The following is a 22,750-nucleotide window of genomic DNA, read 5'->3' as shown; positions in this document are numbered from 1 at the left end:
AGTAGAGAAGTTGTGCTTTAGTTGTGTAGGGCATTGGTGAGAGCATATTAGGTATATTGTATGCATGATTGGTCTCTTTATGTGAAGAAAGATGTATATACACTGAGCAATTCAGAGAACGTTTATTAGATTAATACAGGTTGTTCTGCTGTAATTCACATTTCGTTATTGCACTTTCACTGTAACACTATTGACAAATTGGGGGTATCATTTCTAAAGTGCAAACTTTTAAAATGTGTGTTGGCTGTAACGCGATTACAGCGGAACCTTGATTATCAGAATAGCAATTGTCCGAAAATCGGATTATCCAAAGGAAATCTCGAGGTCCTGATGGAAATGTTACGTCAAAGATGTGTTTCCTTCCAACAGTGATCATGTCTTTTGTTTGCAGTGATTTAAATAGGCATTGTCTCCAAATGACAGTCTGTCTGCCCTCTCTCCCCACACTTTCGCTGAAGTTCTACACAGGTGTGTACACTAAACCTTCCTCCCCCCCAGATAATCTCTCTCCAACATTATCCTGTACAGGGCAAAGGTGGAACCTGTCAAAACGTTGTGTGTGCGCGCTGCGCGCGAGAGCTATTTGGGGACTTACCCAACAAAGGCAACTGCAGCAGTCTTGTTGGTATCCAGTCCAGCTGCCCTGGAGAGGGGTGGATGTGTATTGGGGGGCAGGGGGCAGAGGTTTCATGGGGTTAAGGCCTTGGCATCGCATGCTGTGTGCTGCTGTAGTCTCCTGAATGGGGAGTCATGGAAAGAGTCAGAGGAAAGGCATTCAATTGATTAACCAAAGGGTTTTTACAAAAATATTAAGGACAAAAGGGTAACTAAGGTGAGAATAAGGCCCCTCAAAGATCAGCAAGGCGGCCTTTGTGTGGAGCCGCAGAAAATGGGGGAGATACTAAATGAGTATTTTGTGCAGTATTTACTGTGGAAAAGGATATGGAAGATATAGACTGTAGGGAAATAGATGGTGACATTTTGCAAAATGTCCAGATTACAGAGGAGAAAGTGCTGGTTGTCTTGAAATGGGTAAAGGTGGATAAATCCCAGGACCTGATCAGGTGTACCTGAGAACTCTGGGAAGCTAGAGAAGTGATTGCTGGGCCTCTTGCTGAGATATTTGTATCATGTGAGGTGCCGGAAGACTGGAGGTTGGCAAATGTGGTGCAGCTGTTTACGAAGGGCGGTAAGGACAAGCCAGGGAACTATAGACTGATGAGCCTGACCATGGTGGGTGGACGGGCAAGTTGTTGGAGGGAATCCTGAGGGACAGGATGTACATGTATTTGGAAAGGCAAGGACTAATTCGGGATAGTCAACATGGCTTTGTGCATGGGAAATCATGTCTCACAAACTTGATTGAGTTTTTTGAAGAAGTAACAAAGAAGATTGAGGGCAGAGCAGGAGATGTGATCCATATAGGCTTCAGTAAGGTGTTCCACAAGGTTCCCCATGGGAGACTGATTAGCAAGGTTAGATCTCATGGAATACAGGGAGAACTAGCCATTTGGATACAGAACTGGCTCAAAGCTAGAAGACAGAGGGTGGTGGTAGAGGATTGTTTTTCAAACTGGAGACCTGTGACCAGTGGAGTGTCACAAGGACAGGGTCTCTACATTTTGTCATTTGCATAAATGATTTGGATGTGAGCATAAGTACAGTTAGTAAGTTTGCAGATGACACCAAAATTGGAGGTGTAGTGGAAGTCGAAGAGGGTTACCTCAGATTACAAGAGGATCTTGACCAGATGGGCCAGTGGGCTGAGAAGTGGCAGATGGAGTTTAATTCAGATAAATGCGAGGTGCTGCATTTTGGGAAAGCAAATCTTCGCAGGACTTATACACTTAATGGTAAGGTCCTAGGGAGTGTTGCTGAACAAAGAGACCTTGGAGTGCAGGTTCATAGCTCCTTGAAAGTGGAGTCACGGGTAGATAGGATAGTGAAGGAGGTGTTTGGTATGCTTTCCTTTATTGGTCAGAGTATTGAGTACAGGGATTGGGAGGTCATGTTGCGGCTGTATAGAACATTGGTTAGGCCACTGTTGGAATATTGCTTGCAATTCTGGTCTCCTTCCTATCGGAAAGATGTTGTGAAACCTGAAAGGGTTCAGAAAAGATTTACAAGGATGTTGCCAGGGTTGGAGGATTTGAGCTACAGGGAGAGGCTGAACAGGCTGGGGCTGTTTTCCCTGGAGCGTTGGAGGGTGAGGGGTGACCTTTATAGAGCTTTACAAAATTGAGGGACATGGATAGGGTAAATAGGCAAAGTCTTTTCCCGGGGAGTCCAGAACTAGAGGGCGTAGGTTTAGGGTGAGAGGGGAAAGAGACCTAAGGGGCAACTTTTTCACACAGAGGGTGGTATGTGTATGAAATGAGCTGCCAGAGGAGGTGGTGGAGGCTGGTACAACTGCAACATTTAAGAGGCATTTCGATGGGTATATGAATGGGAAGGGTTTGGAGGGATATGGGCCGGGTGCTGGCAGGTGGGAGTAGATTGGGTTGGGATAACTGGTTGGCAAGGGTGGGTTGGACCGAAGGGTCTGTTTCCATGCTGTACATCTCTGATTGTTTGACTCTGTAACCGAATAATCGATTATCCGAATGAAATAGTGCCCACTCATCACGTTCGGATAATTGAGGTTCCCCTGTACATCACCAACACTTTAAGCACTGTTTCTAAAGTGTGATCTTTCTACAATGCAGGGTTGCACAAGAATGCAACCATCACGTTATAGAGGAACTACCTGTAACTGGAATACTTACATGGTTATGTTGGGCAGGTTAGGCTTGAATTTGCTGGAATTTAAGATGAGTAAGAGGCAACATTATTGAAGCAATTAGGTTCCTGAGGGTTCTTTACAGTGTGTGTTTAGAGAGGATGTTTCCTCTGGGAGAATCAAGAACTAGGAGTCATTACTTAAACTAAAGGGTCAACCATTTAAGGTAGAGATGAAGATTTTATCTCTCGAGGGCTGTATCTTTGCAGCTAATCTTCAAAAAGTGGTGAAAGCAGACTCTTTTGAATACTTTTAAGACAGAGGTGGAGGCATTCTTGAACGAGTTAAGAAAGGGGTTAAAGGTTAATGGGGGTAGGTGGAAAATTAAAGTTGCAATCAAAGCAGCTGAGTCAAATAACCTCCTGCTCCTAATTTGTGTACACATGATAGCATTGACTCTTAGGCCTCTTATGATACAGCAGTAATGCCCCTACCTCTGAGTCAGGAGACAGAGGTTCAAGTCCCACTTGCTCTAGAGATGTTTAATAACATCTCTTAACACGTTGATTAGAATAATGTATCTAGGATTAACTGTTCAAAGTTCAGTGCTGTAAGTTGAGCATGGGGCATCTACGTGTCTACAATTCTGCAGTAGTGCTTACTTAGGGACGCAATGTTTTCGGATGAGAATGATGTCAAATATTTATAATGGTCATTGAATGCATTTGGGCTGTAACCCAATTCTTTCTTGACCCATTAATATTTATGTTGATCAGGGAAATCTATTGCATCTCAAAATAGAAACAGGATAATTTATTATTATTTATGATCCTTATAAAGAAAACTTTTAGAAACAGATATGAATTTCCCAGTGATTGACTCAGAGCATCTTGGGAGAAGATCTCAGGTTTTAAGACTTCTATTGTAACACAAACACTGTTGACTGAACATTACTTAGGGAAAAAAATAGTTGTCCACTATCAGTAACACAACAGAGCCACTGTATGTTATCAACAAATATGTAACCTTGTAGATTCTAGTCCAAATCCCTCCTGCGATTTCAGCAGGCTTTCATCTCCCCACCACACCAGAACATGTTGGTCAGTGTCCTTTTTTAAGGTCACTTCACTCAATCTTCTGAGTATGCTTGAATAAAATCCAGCTACAAAACCCATTTCAGTGACTTTTTAGGTTTTTTTCCCTTTCCCTCCTTCCAGGTTCAAGACCAATTATTTTCTGTGTGCAGGAGTTAAAATGTACACCTTACTTTCAATATGCTTTAACTTGGGCTCCTATCCCTATGGCAGCCAGGCAGATTTCATTCAAAGTCACATTCTCCCTCTCCAAACTCTACTTTCTCTTAAATTAAAAGACTGTTTAAAATCCAACCATCTTATGTAGTCTTCAGTTTGAAAGAATTTTGGATATTTTAGATGTCGACATTAAATTTAATAACTTAAAGGGAAGTCTCCCAGCTTCACTGTTTCTGATTTATTTTCTAAATGGTGAGTACATCAGTGAATGTGTACAAATGGCATGCACAATGTTGGTTCTAATTCTATACATTTGCATTGTTATTGGAAAATATTTGTAAATCGTGAGCTTCTGTTTTGTTAGTATAAAGTGAAAGATTTTATGATGTATACAAATTGACTTGACTTTTAGAACTCTACATGATTAGTAACCCCATCACTTTTAGTTTAGTAACTTATTTAAAATATGTTTTCAGCGTGCAAACCCAGCTTTGAGATTCAGATGGAATATATGAGATTTATCACCACCAGTACACTCCTGATTCTTAAGATCTTTTGCGACAGCACTATAGGCATTTAATTATCTAGTTTTTTTTTTCCAAATGTCTGACAACATTTTATTAGAAGCACTACAGTAGTGAAAATTTGTAGATTCTGTGAAATTATCAAGGAATCTGTATATTTTTGAAGAGATTTTGAAAAGAATTTAAGTGTTTGCATGAATTGTAAAGGAATCATTGTAATTTTCTTGGATAATAAACACTAGTCCACATGATCTGGTGAACCTTGACCTGAGAGTAATATCCACAGGATTAAAGAAGGAAGCAGTAATGCTGGTGGCAGAAAATACTTTGACAGGAAAGGAGAAAGGTCCTCTTTGATGTCCTGAGAGCTTGTGAAAACAAGAAGTGACAAAGCCATGAACCTGAGATATTAGTTGGTTCATTAAAAGGGAGCTCTGAAAAGTTACACCATTTGTCCTGTTGTGATAGTGAGAAGGTTTGAAGAAAGATACTTTGATAATTGTACCTGTCAAACCTCAAAGGTGAATTGTGTTATCAAATAGGTGTCCTAACCTAGCCTGTGCAACTAAAAAGCAGCAATTGTGGAACAGATGTGAAATATAGTGCTGCCTTCAAGCAAGGATGTGGCCATGTTTGTGATTGTCAGCAATATCTTTGACTGTTTAACATGACATTTACTTTTCAGTTGAAGTATCATTTGCATGCTAATTTGTTTTAAAGTGCAAGGTAGAAAAAGTGGAATCTTGTTGATAATTGCTTTGTTTTGGAGTTCATTGTGATTTGGCAAATTATTTTTGGTTCCCATAAGGGAGCTGTAATATATCAGGGACAATTATTCTTTGAGGTCATTTGAGGCAAAAAAAATGTAATTTGAGCAAAGTAGTGTGGCAAAGGATATAGTCTTCACAAACCTAAGATGATTTAAACAAAAGCATGCCGGCTAAAACATCAGAGGGAGAAGTGTAATGTTGAAAGATTGTAAGTGGAAGTTTGGGAGATTTAACATTTTGTGTAATATATTTTATAATGAAGTTGTTTCAGGGTACATCGATCAACTTACAAAGTTTAGTTAAATTTTTAATCTTTTTTATATTAGTAATTTTAAAAATCTAGAGTGTGCTTTTTTGGAATTACATAGGGCAGTACTGGAATAGTGTGCTGGGAAAAGTAGATTGCGATATATGCTATAATTGCAGGATTATCAGGTGAGTATTGATTTGAACTTGCCCCTTTCATAAGGAGCAAAACTTATTTCTGTTTTATATAATATTTATTTTCTTCTTCTTAGATCTTAATACCTCCAAAGGGATTGCTTCAGAAATTGAAGAAAGAAGCAGAAAATCCTAAAGAAGTTTTAGATCAGGTGAGACAATACAGATGACCATAATAGGCAAAAAGTCATGAACCCCATTAATTGCATACATTATTTGAAACTTGTAATTAATATTTGTTTTGAATAAAGTGTATACAAAAGGCTGTAACAATTTTAGCACTATTTGGGGTAATTAATAGTCCTTTATTGCATTGCAAATCGTTCTTAAATGCTGTGGTATTTTTTATCCATTAACCCTGCTCTCCTGAGGAGCACCTAAAAATTAAATCTTGCCCTTTACATTATCCACAAAAAAGTTTTGGTCAAATCTCTGCAAAGTGGCTGGACGTTTTTCATACCATTTGGCATTACAAAAGCCGAAATTGCCTTTGCTCTTCATGCCCAAAAATTAATTCAAGTAGACTGAATTTAATCAATTCGGTACATCTCTGATTGCAAAAAGTATAAACAGAACTCCCATATCCCAATCATCTGGATAATCCAGACCATAAGCCCTCAACATGGTCTTTAGTGTTTGATGCCATCTCTCTAGCACTCCCTGCCATTCTGGTTAGTACGCAGTAGATTTGAATTACTTTATTCCCAAGTTATCCGTAACCTCTTTGAATAGTTTGGATGTGAAGTTTGATTTGATTGGATCTCTATTGGTAGTCCATTTCTAGTAAAAGAATTTAAGTAATTCTTCTACAAACCTTTTAGCTGTGATGTTGTGTAATGGGATTGCCTCTGGAAATCTAGTTGATACATTCATTGTTAATAAAAACTTATTCCCACTTTTTGTTTGAGGTAGGGGATCTAAACAATCAATCAAGACTCTTGTGAAACGTTCCTCAAATACTGGAATAGGTATTAAAGGTGCAAGTGTTATTACTGACTGTGGTTTTCCAATTAGCTGACGTGTGTGACACATCTGGCAAAATTCAAATACATTTTCGTGCAGTTCAATAAAAATGTCTTTGTATTTTAGCCTGCGTTTTCCTCGCCCCTAAATGACCTCCAAGTGTTAGCTCATGTGCTATTCGCAGCACCACCTTTCTGTACACTACTGGCAAAACAATGTGATTAATCTCTCCCCATTTCTCATCAGCTTGAATGTGGGATGGTCTCCATTTTCTCTTTTTAAGACATCATTTGTTAAGTAATAACATACAGGGATGCATTCGCTTTCCTTCTCTGTAAATGCCTTTTGATATAACTGTTTTAATTTCTCATCTTTCTGCTGTAATTCTATAAGCTTACCAGAGCTAAAGATACTTGCAAGTTTACCTATTTGCTGCTTCTGTGTTCCGCTTATCTATTCAAAAAAGGTCTCTGAGAACATTATATCAGTTTCCTTATCTGTGCCCTTTGATCTCTCCTGTTTCAACTTGTGCCTTTATGATCTTGTGACCATACAATTAGGGAAAATGCCTGGATAAACATCCTTCATGTTTTCAGTTGCCTGCATCTCCACCAGCTTTTCAACTAGAGTAGATAGCACGCCTATCGGTGAATGAGCTATATCATTCGCAAGGACAAATTGTATTCCTGGAACTGAGAGTTTGCCCAGTACTCCTACCACAAATTCCCCACTCTTCCCTAGACTCTCTCGCCTCACCTTACATAATTTAGCGCCGCTTGTCTCACCATGAATTCCTGTTACCAGTACCTTTTTCTGGCAATAGTCCCTCAGAAGTACATATCTCCTCATCCTTCAGCATTACAGACTGAGAGGATCCTGTGTCCCTTAACATTGTAACCTCTTTACCTGCTACTCCTGGCCTGTGTGAATAAACTTTACCCTTGCATGTATATTTTTTGAGCAGCTCTGGCACTCTCTGATCATCTTGTACAGTCTGAGGCAGTTGTCTGACTTCCCTCGTGCTTTTTGTTACTAGTCCGTCCAACAAAACTTCCAAACTTTTCTGGTTTTCCTACATCTTGCTTTCTCCTAACCCACCAACATTGTAATTTCATGTGGCCCACTTTATTACAATAAAAACACCGGAGCTTTTCAACTTTTGTCCCCCTCTCGACAATAGGTGCAGGAGTAGGCCATTCTGCCCTTCGAGCCAGCACCGCCATTCATTATGATCATGGCTGATCATCCTCAATCAGTATCCTGTTCCAGCCTTATCCCCATAACCCTTGATTCCACTATTCTTAAGTGCTCTATCCATTTCTTTTTTTAAAAGTATCCAGATTTTTGGCCTCCACAGCCTTCTGGGGCAGAGCATTCCAAACGCCCACCACACTCTCGGTGAAGAAGTTTCTCCTCAACTCTCTTCTAAGTGGCCTACCCCTTATTTTTAAACTGTGTTCTCTGGTTCGGGACTCACCCATCAGCGGAAACATGTTTCCTGCCTCCAGGGTGTCTAATCCTTTTAATAATCTTATACGTCTCAATCAGATCCCCTCTCAGCCTTCTAAACTCAAGCGTATACAAGCCCAGTCGCTCCAATCTTTCAGCTTAAGGTAGTCCCACCATTCGGGAATTGACTTTGTGAACCTACGCTGCACTCACTCAATAGCCAGAATGTCTTTCCTCAAGTTTGGAGACCAAACCTGCGCACAGTATTCCAGGTGCGGTCACACCATGGCCCTGTACAGCTGCAGAAGGACCTCTTTGCTTCTATATTCAATTCCTCTTGTTATGAAGGCCAGCATGCTATTAGCTTTCTTCACTGCCTGCTGTGCCTGCATGCTTGCTTTCATTGACTGATGAACAAGAACACCTAGATCTCCTTGTACTGCCCCTTTGCCTAACTTGACTCCATTTAGGTAGTAATCTGCCTTCCTGTTCTTGCCACCAAAGTGGATAGTCACACATTTATCCACATTAAACTGCATCTGCCATACATCTGTCTACTCACCTAGCCTGTCCAGGTCACCATGTATTCTCCTAACATCCTCCTCACATTTCACCCTGCCAGCCAGCTTTGTGTCATCAGCAAATTTGCTAATATTACTTTTAATACCTTCATCTATGTCATTAATGTAATTGTAAAATTACATTAATTGTAAAAAGCTGCGGTCCCGGCACACCACTAATCACCGCCTGCCATTCCTAAAGGGAGCCGTTTATCGCTACTGTTTCCTGTCAGCCAACCAATTTTCAATCCATGTCAGTATTTTGCCTCTAATACCATGTGCCCTAGTTTTGCTCACTAACCTCCTATGTGGGACTTTATCAAGGCTTTCTGAAAGTCTAGGTATACTACATCCACTGGATCTCCCTCGTCCATCTTCAGAGTTATATCCTCAGAAAAATTCCAGAAGATGAGTCAAGCATGACTTCCCCTTCATAAATCCATGCTGACTCTGACCTATCCTGTTACTGCTATCCAGATGTGTAGTAATTTCGTCCTTATAATTGACTCCAGCATTTTTCCCACCGCTGAGGTCAGACTAACTGGTCCATAATTCTCTGTTTTCTCTCTCCCTCTTTTCTTCAAAGGTGGGACAACATTAGCCACCCTCCAATCAGCACGACTGATCCTGAATCTATAGAACATTGGAAAATGATCACCAATGCATCCACGATTTCTCGAGCCACCTCCTTCAGTACCCTGGGATGCAGACCATCAGATCCCGGGGACTTATCAGCTTTCAGACCTAACAGTCTCTCTAACACCAGTTCCTGCCTAATATAAATTCCCTTCAGTTCAGGTCCTTCAGCCACTATATTACATCTGGGAGATTGCTCATGTCTTCCTCAGTGAAGACAGATCTAAAGTACCAATTCAACCCCTGCCATTTTTTGTTCCCTGGAATGAATTCACCCATTTCTATCTTCAAGGGTCCAATTTTAGTCTTAACCATTTTTTTCTTTTCACATAACTAAAAAAGTCTTAACTATCCTCTTTTATATTTTTGGCCAGTTTACCTTCGTACCTTATTTTTTCTTTGCGTATTTCCTTTTTAGTTATCCTCTGTTCTTTAAAAGCTTCCCAGTCCTCCGATTTCCCACTAATCTTTGCTATGTTATACTTTTTCCCTTTTGTCTTTATATGGTCCTTAACTTCCCTCGTCAGCCACAGTCACCCCTGCCTCCCCTTAGGATCTTTCTTCCTTTTTGGAATGAACTGATCCTGCATCTTCTGCATTATACTTAGAAATACCTGCCATTGTTGTTCCACTGCCATCCCTGCTAGGGTATTGCATCATTGAACTTTGGCAAGCTCCTTCCTCAAAGCTCCATCGTTCCCCTTATTCAACTGAAATATTGTCACTTCCGATTCTACCCTCTCCCTTTCAAACTGCAGATTAAAGCTTATTGTATTGTGGTCACTACCTCCTAATGGCTCCTTAACTTCGAGGTCCCTGATCAAATCCAGTTCGTTGCACAACACCAGATCCAGAATTACTTTCTCCCTGGTAGGCTTCTGGTAGGGTAGGGTTTTTTTTAAACCCTGGTAGGGTTTTTTTTACCTACAGTAAATTATCCTCAAGATTTTCGCTGAGATCTATCTTTCCCTTTCTGCGTGATGATTTCTCTTTGCCCCAATTTCTATCCCTCGTGGACTGAAATTGATTCTTGAAGTCAAACTTTGTTTTATGGACCAGATCATAATCATCAGCTACTTCAGCTGCTAACCTTGCAGTTTTAACTCTCTGCTCTTCCACATGATTTCACACTACTTCCTCGCTAAGGTTACCTTCAGCCTTTATCTCCAGCCTTTCAGCTGATTTTCTTTTTAAGTGTCAGTTTTTGAAGTTCAAAAGCTCTCTCTCTTTCTCTCTGTTCTGCTGCTCTCTTTTTCCTTCTCTTGTGCTTTCAGTTGTAACTCAAACCGTTTCATTTCTGCTGCCCTTTCTTTATCTCTCCCCTCTAACTCAAGCTGCTTCATTTGCAATTGAATTCTTGCCATCTCTATAGATTCTGGTTTTTCCAGCACGTTTAAATGCTGAGCTACCACTGTAATTATCTCTCCTTTCCTCGCAAAAGCAGGTAGTTCCAATCCCACCTGGTCTGCTAATTCCTGCAGCTTGGTCTTATTCACCTTTTGCGAACCTTCCAAAGTCACCGCATCCATATACAGAAAACGTTTGGCGACTGAATGAGCCATTACTATCCCAAACTTTGTCTACCCAACCAAATCAACACCTGAAATGCACTAACACCTACCACTGGCTGTTTAAAATCCCAGCTGAGTCCCCAGTCTGTTGTGGACTAGGCCAGACCACTCAAAACTTTCTTAAGCAGGCAGTCCAGACCATAACTTTGCGATTTGTTTTGGTAAGTGTACAGTGAAAATTACCCGGAGTAAGTTAGCTAGGTTGACTACTAGATTTTAAAATAGGCAAAAATTTATTCACAAAATTATGCAATGAAACATAAAGAACCCCTACAGAACTCAGTCTATCCAAACTAGGCTTAATTATGCTGTTCCGAAGAGACACCAGTCCCAATAAGCAAACCCCACGAGAAACCAGTATAAGTTAATAGAACAGTTGCTTACAGGTTTGAGTTAGAAGGGCAGAGAGAGAGAGTGAGTTTGTTTCCACACAGCTCACTGTTGGACTCCCAACTAGTTCTGAACTGAACTGGTCACTACAGAGCTGACCACTTCCTTTTCATCATACAGGTCACTTCTAAAACATGACCACTTTGGCCTGAAGTCTCATTTGTTTACATATAAACAGAAAGACCTCTTATTACCCTTTAATCTCTGTAGTAAACCAGATTAATAAGTCACCGAGCGCGGGTTTTTACCCTTCTGAAGAAAGCCAAGGACATAGCATCCTTGAGAAAAGGAACAGCTTTTACAAAAAAGAAAGCAGCTTTGTGACATTAGCATCAAATATCTTTTGGAAGAGTGTTCCAGATTTACACCATCTACACCACTATATTATTTGAAAACTGAATTTGCAGCGCTCTTAGGTGCATTTGAAATATGACCCTCTGCTCAATCATGAGATCATTTTTCACATGCATGTTAATAGTGCCCTCTACACCACTCCATCATTCCTCTTCCCTCTGCCTCACATTTGATGATGTGAATTTAGTTCAAATTGAAATTTTCATTTTCAGGAGTGTAGAAGAGTAGGAAGTCTGTCTGTCTCTTATGCTTAAAAGGAATGTCAATCACTGCATCGACAAGTAAATAATTTTGACTGTGTGAAATAGGTGAGGTATCGAGTTGAATGGGCCAAATTTCAGGAGCGAGAGAGGAGGAAAGAAGAGGAAGAACGGGAAAGGGAGAGAGTAGCCTATGCCCAGATTGACTGGCATGACTTTGTGGTGGTGGAAACAGTTGATTTCCAGCCCAATGAACAAGGTAATGTAACCATACAATAGCATGAAATGTTGACTTGGGTTTAAATGTTGAACGTGTTCATTCCAAGATTAATCTGATTACAGTTTTTACAACATTCTTTCCTTTGAATGTTTCCTAGCTTGCACTTGCAATTACAGTAAGTTAATTTGAAATGTTACTGAAAAATAACATGTAGATAATCTTGGACGACTTTAATGGAATAGATTTCTTCTCTGTACTACCAAGCACCACCTTAGAATCCAGGTCTCCAATCTTTTTGAACCCTGCCTCAGCAGTATGAAATGGTCATGGAAAAATGGAAACAATCTGTTCAGCTATTTTTCTTCCCCTTCCCTACTTCTTATCTAAACCTAACCTACCGTCAATTGCTGACCTATCCTAGCGTGAATTCAACTCTTCAGTTTCTTTGTATTATTTTCCATGCTCTTGCTAAGCTCAGCTCATTTATTAGACTCAGACACTCCTCACTTGATACCATTCCTAAGGAACCTCTACTTCTCATGCTAGTTGACATTGTAAATAGTTCTGATCTCATTTTTTCCTCATCCTAGATACTTGCATATGTTTTTGCCCTTTAGATCTATGCTCATTTCAGTCTCAAAATTGTTGGCATCAATGCAAACTGATTTTCTCCCCTCTGAAAAGATCTTAATCACAAATGTGTAATGGTAGTCTCTGAGATTGGGATGCATTATAATTTCTTAACCTTATTAACCTTATTTGTTCCCACTTTCAACCTAAGGAGTTGTAGACACACTGTTTATAGGAGTAAGTAATATTTGTAGGAAACTTGCACTTTCAATTCCGAAGATCATCAGAGATCCATCCTAAGTTCTTTTCCTCTGTTAACTGTTACTTTGGCTGATATCCTCAGCGTGGATCAGCTTGCACTTGCACATTATTAATACCCACCTGGATGGTCCTGTCATTTTCTCTTGGCTTCTGTCTTCATGCTGTTAGGTTATTTCTTTTTCAACACCAGTCTTAGATGAACAATGCTGTCTTGCAGGAAAAAATCAAAACCATCCTCTTCAATCCTGGCACAAACTGTGTTTACTTAACAGTAACTCCACCCTTAGTTCTGTTTAAAGTTTATAGTTGGATTATTCACACTGTTCCATTGGACTTCAAGTTGAAATGTTGACCTCTACTCCTTTTCTCATCATGAAGTCAGTCAACCAGCTTTTAACTTGCATAACATCAATTGCCATCACTCCTATTTCAATTCATCCACCACTGAAGTATTCATTTGAGCTGATTTCCAAATGATGCTCTGATATACCAACTTCAGCCCATTCAAATCCATACTCCCCCTGTTATCAATCCCACAACAAGTCCTGTTTATTCATTGTTCCTGTCCATGCTGTTTCCAGTTCCATAGAACCATATACTTAATGTATATTGTGTAAAATTTTCTTACTGGCTTATGTTTCCTATCTCTAACTTCTTTCAGCAATACTATCCCGTCCTTTTGAAACTGTGATTTTGGCCTCTTGAGCACCCTTCCCTTCAACACACTGATTTTGGGTATATCTTTAGCCAATCAGATCCTATGCAGTGTAAATCCCCCTCCAGACGTCTTCATTTTCCAACTTCAAGGCCTTCCTCAAAATCCATCTCTTTAAACAAAATTTTGGTGCTAATCTATTCTTTAACAAAATCTGATGCTTCTTCCACTGCCTCTTTAGTCTTAGGGATGTTTTCTACTCTATTATATGAATGCAAGTAACTGTTGTAGGCAACACCAATCATTTATACAGCAAACTTTGTTTAACCGGCACCTTATGAATCAGCACTGTCGGCATGTCAGCAAATTTTATATATCTAAGTTACTGGACGAGTCCTGTTTTATCACAATATCCGAGTAGTCAGCTGAGACTGAGTGAGAAGGCTGTCTACTGCTAAGTTTTATTTAAGGCAAAGTTATTTTTATGCTGTAAGTAAGGTATAACTGTGATGTGTACAGCCCCAGCATTACATTTTGTTACTTAGTGTGTCTTTTTACATTGATTATGTGGACCTCATGATCAACCAGATTATTTGATCAACTGGGACACTACTGGTCTCATAAGTGCTGCTTAATAAAAAGTTTACTGTATTATATTGCTTTTATTGATGTGTTTAGCTTGATCTTAAAGCTGTATTTTATTTGTCGTCTGTCATAATTGCGGGCCTGTGAATCAAAGGTTGTAGGTTTAAGATTTTTTTTTAGATTCCCTACAGTGGAAACGGGCCCTTTGACCCAACAAGTCCAAACTGAACCTCCGAAGAGTAACCCACCCAGACCCATTTCCTTCTGACCAATGAGTAGTTCATACACTGAAGGCAATTTAGTATGGCCAACTCACCTGACCTGCACATCTTTGGACTGTGGGAAGAAACTGGAGCAACTGGAGGAAACCCACGCAGATATGGGGAGAATGTGCAAACTCCTCCTGAATGTGCAAAATGTCTGAGGCTAGAATTGAACCTGGGATCCTGGTGCTGTGAGGCAGCAGTGCTAACCACTGAGCCACCGTGTCGCCTGTTCTATCTGTACACATAATATAGCATTATATCTAATAAAGTATTGAATGAGTACTATGATATTGTTATTCAGTAATATTAAATTGAAACCTCAACTGCCTGTTCTAATGACAAAGGCAGTTGTTGAAGATCATGAAACTTATTTTTTTAAAAAGAGTTTTGATGTATATTGTTAACTAGGGTTCTTGCCAAGTATAAAGTAGCAGCCAAACTTGTCTAGCTAACAATATTTGTTTGATTATGTTTAGATAATTTAATTTTGATTTTTTTTCTTCAACCAGAAGTAGTTATACTGTAATAGTGTTATTCTTCTGTTGGGGCAGAAGTGGGAAAAGTAGATATGTGCAAGCAATAAAATTCATCAGTTGCTTATCCTTTCTAATTATAGGGCACTTCCCTCCACCAACTACCCCAGAAGAACTTGGAGCTCGTATTTTGATGCAAGAGAGGTATGAGAAGTTCGGGGAGAGTGAGGAGGTTGAAATGGAGGTGGAATCTGATGATGAAGCTGAAGAAACTGAGGATAAGCCAGAAGAGACTCCATCACAGTTGGATCAAGATACACAAGTACAGGATATGGACGAGGTACGATATAAAATGATCCTGGTTATTGATAGTTTTTGAGTATTTTATAGTTAATCCTCATGTTATCCTTGTATTTGCTGTCAATTTTGCAGAATTCTTCCAGCATCACTAACAACTGTTGTAAGCCTTATACATTATAAAGACTTCAGGGATAATTACTGTAATGACAATTTGGTTTAATTTGGTGTAAAAATGTCTTTGAATTGTGCATTAAGTAATAGTGGTAATACAGAGGAACCTCGATTATTCAAACAAGATGGGCGGGCACTATTTCACTTTGAATAATTGATTATTCCGTTAAATGATTTCCTCTGGGGCTCGGAGTTTTCTGTGAAGTCTGATTCCCATTCAGGAGACTAGGCAGCAGCACACTGCATGTGAGCCCCCAATCCCGTCCATTCCCCATCTGCTCCCACCCGTTGTCCCTCCCGCACTCCCGCCCACTGGAGTGGCGGGGAAGGAGGGCCGCCTGACTGTGTACATTAACAGACAGACTGCTGCTGTCTTTGTGGGGTAAGTCTCCAAATAGTGCATGTGTGCAAACAACTGCAACTTTTTACTGCAACTTTTTGACAGGTTCTACCTCTGTCCTGTACAGGACAATGTTGGAGAGATTATCTGAGGAAGGGGGAGGTTTAGGGTTCATCCCTATATAGAACTCGAGGGAAAGTGTTGGGGGGGGGGGGGGAAAGAGAGGGCAGGAGGTCAGTCATTTAGAGACGGTGCCTGGACTGTCCGAGTCTGTTCTCAGCAGCATTTCAGTGAGCCGAGTTAGTTTTTTAATCACTGTACCTGTAAAACAAAAGAATCGATCACGGTTGAAACAACTCTTTAACTTAATGTTTCTATCGGGACCTTAAGGGTGCCCTTCGGATGATCTGAAATTCAGGTAATTGATAGACGTTCCTGTGTATTCAGTTCTGCTGTACATTCAAGTTATTAGCAAGTCATATGAGATGTTCAGATGTCTCTCTCTTTCAGAGAAGTCATGACCAGTGAATCAACCAGTGTCAGCAGCTAGCCTGTTAATGTGACAAGGGCTTTATTTTGAAATTAGTTTGTTTTTATGAAAACTTAGAATTAATGCTGAATTTTACTTGCAACAGACTTTGAAAATGTGTTACAGTTTTAGGCATTTGATATCTATAATGTCACCATGAACTTCTGTTCCTTTTTAAAGACATGCGTAATAACAACATAAATCATAGTATATTTCAAAAGGACTGACATGATTTTCATGTTTCCAACTATAACTAACTTTTGATAAGATGCCAAGTAAATATTAAAATGAATTGTTCATTCATTATCATCATTTCAGTTTTAAGGCTTTGATTACATAGAGTCATAGTGATGTACAGCATGGAAACAGTATCCACTGTCACGTGGAGAGGAAAGTTCCAAACCCTTTGCAATCAGAAGTGCTTCTAACATCTCTCCTGAATGATCTGGCCATAATTCTCAGACTATTACTCCACCAATCCTCAGCTTCCCAACCAATGAGTACCTACCCATTAATCCTATTTTCTGTTGCCTGCCATTCAACCAATTTCCTAGCCACGTCAGTAATTTGCCCTCAATTCCATAGGCTTCTACCTTAGTTAAGTCTTTTATGTGAGACTTCAAATGCCTTCTGGAAGTTCACATAAATAACATCTAGCCCAGTCTACTACTTTAGTCACCTCTTCAAAAAAAAATTCAGTAAGATTTGTTAGGCATAACATACCTGTTATGAATCCATGCTGGCCGTCCCTGATTACCTAAAGAATTTGAAGGTATTCCGTTACCTCAACCTGGATTATAGACTCCCAACAATTTTCCCACCATAGGTATTAGGCTTAAAAACACAAATAGCTGGAAAAGATCAGCAATACTGACAGCATCATTGGAGAGAAATCCGAGTTGACGTTTTGGGTTCAGTAATCCTTCTTTCAGACCCTGAAGGGTCACTAGACCTGAAACATTAACTCTAATTTCTCGTCACAGATGCTGCCAGACCTGCTGAGATTTTCCAACAGTTTCTGATTTTTAGCATCTGCAGTTCTTTTGACTTTTTGTATAGATGTTAGGCTAACTTGTCCTCCCCTGGTTTTCCTCTTCTGTTCTTAAAATAAAACGGAGTGATACGTGCAATCCCCCAATCCAGGGGGAATGATTCCTGTGTCAGAAGAACTCCGAAAGATTATATGAGGGCGTCTACAATGTGCTCCCCTGCTTCCGTTAACACCCTTGAATGGAAACAGTCAGGTCTTTAGGGATTTTTTTTCTCTTTTTAGTTCTGTTGATTTCTTAATTGTCAATGTTTTACTTGATTTAATTTTATTCAGTCCCTGTTTTTGATCCACTATTAGTTTCCTTGGGGCTTCCAGCAAGCAAGCTATCTTTTCTACTGTAAATGCCGAGACAAAGTGATGACTCAACTTCTGCCATTTCCTCCATTGTCATTGACAGTATCCCAGCTTTCAGTCTTTAGTGGGCCAACATTGCTGCTGACTGCCCACTTTCCCATTATGCAGCTATAAAATTTTTTCTTATTGATTTTATTTCATAATCCCTTTTAATAACTCTTACAAGCTGCTTTGTTGCCCTTTGTTGGTGTTTGTGTTTCCCATTTGGGAAGATCTGTGCTGTTAGTTCATATTTTGTAAGCCCATTCGTTTAGTTATATGTTGTCCCTTAGCTCTTTGGTTGTCCATGGTTGTTTTTTTTTTCTGAGATGAATTTTTCCCTTTTGTGGTATATATTGATTTTTATGTTGTGTTAAATGTTTCTTTGAACTTTCTCCATTATTCTTCAGTTGTTTTGCCCATGAGCACATATTCCCAGTTTGCTGTGGACACTCTCTAACTCATCTTTGTTAAAACTGGCCTTCGTTAAATCATTCCTTCCACCCTATGCATTTTTTATTTTAGAACTCTTATTTTGACCATGCACTGAAAACGGATGCTTTATTCAACTGTTTATTATTTCTCTTTTCCAGTTTAGTCAATACCCTTCTTATACTTTTACCATTACCTGCTATACTTAAAGTAGGATTCCTACCTGTTTATTCTCTCATGTTACTTGATTTTGAAACTGTATTGACTTCCCACAAGCCTTCCCAACTATTTACTAGTTTGAAGTCCTTGTGACCAACCTATATTTAGCCTTTCGGTAAGGACATTGGTCCCAGGTGGTGCCCATCCCAATGGTACAGTTCTTTCCTGTCCCAGTTCTGATGCTAGTACCCCAAGGAATTGAATCCCTCTTTCCCACCTCACTTCTCTAGCCATTCACTTAGTTCCCTCATTTTCTTATCTCTGTGCCAATGTGCATGTGGTTCAGGTAATAATCCAGATATTGTAACTCTGGAGGTCCTTTAATTTTGTTCCTAATTCCTGATATTATCCAAATAGGATTTCTTGTCTATGTTGTTAATCGCAACATGGGTCACAGCACCTGGATCCTCCCCTTCTCATTCCAGTATCCTTTCAAGCTGGTTCAAAATGGTTCACCTTGGCAAAAGGCAGGCAACACACCATGCGGGACTGTCAGTCCTGCTTTCAAAGGATGCTATCTGTGTGTACTATATGTACTTGGTATGCTATTTGGTGTACCAGAGTGTGACTGCCTCCTGAGTGTAACTCTTTTCCCCCTTGCTGATGTTTCGCAGTATCTTATGCTCAAACTTGAGCTCATCAACTCTGAGCCAGTATTCCTTGGACAAGCAAACATTTGCTATACGTATGTTCACTATGAACCACAGTAGATTCCATGAGTTCCCACATCCTGCAAATACATCACATTGCCTGGCCCCTGCATCTCTAAATTATTTAATTAGCTTTTAATTTGTAATTTTAAATTTCCTATTGGTCTTTAGTTTTAATCTGTAAAGTATGTCTCCAATTTACCTTCAATCAGAAAGCAACTTCGAACAGATATTCAAATTAGCCAAATTACCAGCCTTATCCTGTTGATGTCACTTTTCACTGTTTCTGATCCCCAAGTCTCCTCCCCTGCAGGCTGCTCTCTCTCTGTTGGCTCCCAGGTAAATATATGGGACTAGGGACTTAGCATTGATTTTTATTCCCTTCTCATGTCCTGCCAGGCTCCTTTCCTCCTTTAGTGTCAAATTCCCTTAGACCTTCTTTTGTTTTAAAGAGCAGAAATACTCACCAATAAGAGAAAAGGGGGCTGCCTAATTCTGTTTCATCAAATGGTTTATTTTAAATGCAATGTACAATTCGACTCATTTAGACTTGTATGATGATTTCTCTTAGGGATCGGATGAAGAAGATGAAAGTCAGAAAGCCGCCCCACCACCACCTGATAATCCAATGCCTCCACCACTTCCTCCTACTCCAGACCAAGTTATCATTAGGAAGGACTATGATCCCAAAGGTCAGTTTGCAAAAAGTGCTTTTAATGGAGATCTTCATTGATCTCAAAGACAATGATTTATATTAATTGGTTGCACTGTTAGTCTGGAAGAAGTTAATGGAATCAAGCATGTAGACAGAATGTATTTCCCTGACAAAATGAACAATTTTCTTGAATTAGTTTTAAAATTATAAATAACTTGCTCATTTTATTTTTCTTGATCCTGGTAGTACCTTTTATATTGTAACTATTCTTCATAAATTTTCTCTCAAAGTTATACTGTTTCCTTGTTCGTTTCATCTATCTAGCATAAAATTGAGGAATTGATGATCATTGCAGTATTATCATACATCGTAAGAATTCTGAAATCTCAAAAACCATGCCTGAAGAGTATTTTATGGTATACTTAGTTGGGAGTATGCCACAACCAGAGCACCCCTACAGTGAAAAGCTTGCCAGAGCAGGATTGATTCCATTATTTTCTCCTTATGCTTTTTTTTTGATAGGATGTCAGCAACTTGCTCTTTAGGCCATTATTGTATTTACTTACGATGAGGTGAATTCAGTTTATTTTAATACGTTTATCATCTTGAAAGTTTTGATAAGTTACTCCTAACACTGTCAGATCTGAGCTAAAAAATTGGAGGGAAGATAATGTGGGAGCAGAATCTTAAGACGTTGATGCCTAGGGCCATGTAGAGGCCTAATTTGCAGCATTCGCCTGGACTCTTATGACATTGAATTAATGTCTCTACCTCTGAGCTAGAATATCCAGGTTCAAGCCCTAACCTCATCAGACGTATGTCTCTGATTGTGGCATGGGCCACTGCAGCCTCCTGCTACCTTCTCAATGGTAAACTTGGCAAGTTTGAGGAGAGTAATGAATTTAATCAAAGTACACTTTGTGTGCTGTTTTTCTATAAAAAAAAGTTAGGAATCCAAAGCCATTAGTTTATGGAAAATAAACTGCCATTGCCTTAGGCAATAAAACTCACTTGGATTTTTCCATACATATAAGTACAAAACTGACATCATGCTGGTTCATTTTTTTTGTAAACTGCAAATTCATCGACATTTATTTTCAGAGAAGGAGATCAGAGTTGGTGCGTGTTGATGAAGAACTTCCAATGATGGAGCAAATTATTATTCACAGTGCATTCCTGGTTTCCACTGTTTAGCTTGGTGTACTTGCCATCCTCCTCCTCAGTCATAGTGACATTATCTTCACTTCCACTCATTCCTGTTCTAGATATCTTTTAATCACCCTCTTCAGACATGTTATGATGCATGTCTGGGACAGGTGGGACTTGAACCTGGATCTTCTCGCCTAGAGGTAGAAATACTGCCACTGCCCACAAGAGCCTAGTTGAATGCTGCAGTTTAGCAGCATCTTCATCTTCTGATGCAATTCTCACCTTATTTCTTGCCAAACTTTAGCACTGCCTCCAGTTCCTACCTGCTGCCACGAAGTTTCTCCAAATGTTTAAAGTACATTCCTCAAACCTGCAATCCCAACCCTCACACCGGAAAAGATTAATTTTATATGAATTAATAGCACACGTGTCAACTTTTTATAAAACATTTGGCATCTGAGTCAACAAAATTTGCAGTCAAGATCCATTATAGGGTTTGACAATATAAACCAATACAATTGCTGACTAGCTACAAATGGAACCACTTTGCATGCACTCATGACAGCTGAATATATTTCATATAACTGTTAACAAATATCAATCACCATTCAGTAACTAAGAAAGATAAAGGACTTGGACTCTCTTTCACCTCAACATTCTCCGACAAGCAAGCAATGATTACATTTCAGAAACGTGCACTTTGCAAATTAATTTTGCACACTTGGTCAATAGTAGTGTCTGTTAGGTTCTTTTACTGATTAGAAGTATAGTAGATTATATCAGGGTCCCTAATTATGTGTGTGAATAGTGCTAACATATTGGCCCACACTAATTAAGATGGCACTTTTACTGCATTGCTTTAACATCTAACTAAAATCTCATAAATCATGCATCATAACATGTCTGAAGAGGGTGATTAAAAGATATCTAGAACAGGAATGAGTGGAAGTGAAGAGAAGAATGAACTCTTCCAATGTCCTAACCAATACATATTTAAATCATCTGAAAGACTAGCCATTTTTCTCATTGCTGTTTGTGGGAGTTGCCATATTAAAAAACTACATTTGTTCTTAAAATTTAGGCAAGACTAGATTTCTTACCAATTCCTTCATGCTATGATTGCGTTTCAAGTCGGACATCTATGTTGTTTGGGTGTGAAGTTAGATGTAGGTGAGAGCATGTAGGACTGATGAGGTTCTGTTTCCTAGGAAAGTTAGTGAACCAGTTGCTTTTTATAACAAGCCATCTAGTGACATCTAACTTACAGCAGTGACTGAATTTTTAGAGTAAATAAGTGTTTAAAAAAAAGTGAATATTTATATAAGACATCATGTTTATTTAACTTTATGTATTTAGTTCAGGTCTAGTGTTTGTTGTACACTGAACAAGTTGTCATTTAGTTTATTTAGGAAGTACTAGAGTGTAAGACTACAGTTTCATTTGTTTTAATTTAAATTGTAAAGCTCCAAATTCCAAGTTTCTGCACCAGATTGATTTTTGTAGTATTATACACTCCTTACTGTTTGTGTCGGATAAATCGGCTGCATAACGTGGTATTACATTAATAGTGATTTTTTAATAAAAAATGTATGTTGTTTAATGACTTGTTATAGTTTCAGGCATCATTTGTACTGTATAGATTAAAAGCTAAACAGAATGACACTGGACCACAATTTTGCTTTGACCTGTACTTTATCTGGGAGGTTGCAGCATTTGTGCTTCACTTCTGAAATTTAGAGAAACAAATCTACTTAATATCTTGTGATTTTTTAACTTTGATTTTTGTGTGCCTACATATGTGTCTTTTACTCAATTGCTGAGAAGTTTCACCTAAAAAATGAGTATACATTATTTATATTCCTTTAGCTTCAAAACCAGTGGCTGGTACACCTGCACCTGATGAATATCTCATCTCTCCAATCACTGGGGAAAAGATTCCTGCCAGCAAAATGCAAGAGCACATGCGTATTGGGCTGCTGGATCCTCGCTGGTTGGAGCAACGTGAACGTTCTATCAGAGAAAAGCAGAGTGAAGATGAAGTATATGCCCCAGGCAAGTGTT

General features: G+C 39.2%; 1 protein-coding gene across 1 annotated transcript in view; it reads left to right on the top strand.

Moving 5' to 3' along the window:
• Positions 1-22,750, top strand: part of sf3a1 (splicing factor 3a, subunit 1) — a 39,076-nt gene that overhangs the window by 5,687 nt on the left and 10,639 nt on the right. Inside the window, exons 5-9 of the mRNA XM_072587560.1 lie at positions 5,785-5,859; positions 11,939-12,089; positions 15,004-15,200; positions 19,457-19,577; positions 22,556-22,741. Of these exons, the coding sequence (XP_072443661.1) occupies positions 5,785-5,859; positions 11,939-12,089; positions 15,004-15,200; positions 19,457-19,577; positions 22,556-22,741 (730 nt within the window). The remainder of the gene's footprint in view (positions 1-5,784; positions 5,860-11,938; positions 12,090-15,003; positions 15,201-19,456; positions 19,578-22,555; positions 22,742-22,750) is intronic.

This window comes from Chiloscyllium punctatum, chromosome 17 (assembly GCF_047496795.1).
Source record: "Chiloscyllium punctatum isolate Juve2018m chromosome 17, sChiPun1.3, whole genome shotgun sequence".
Lineage (NCBI taxonomy): Eukaryota > Metazoa > Chordata > Chondrichthyes > Orectolobiformes > Hemiscylliidae > Chiloscyllium > Chiloscyllium punctatum.
The sequence above is the reverse complement of the archived record's forward strand: the minus strand, read 5'-3'. Positions and strand labels throughout refer to the sequence as shown.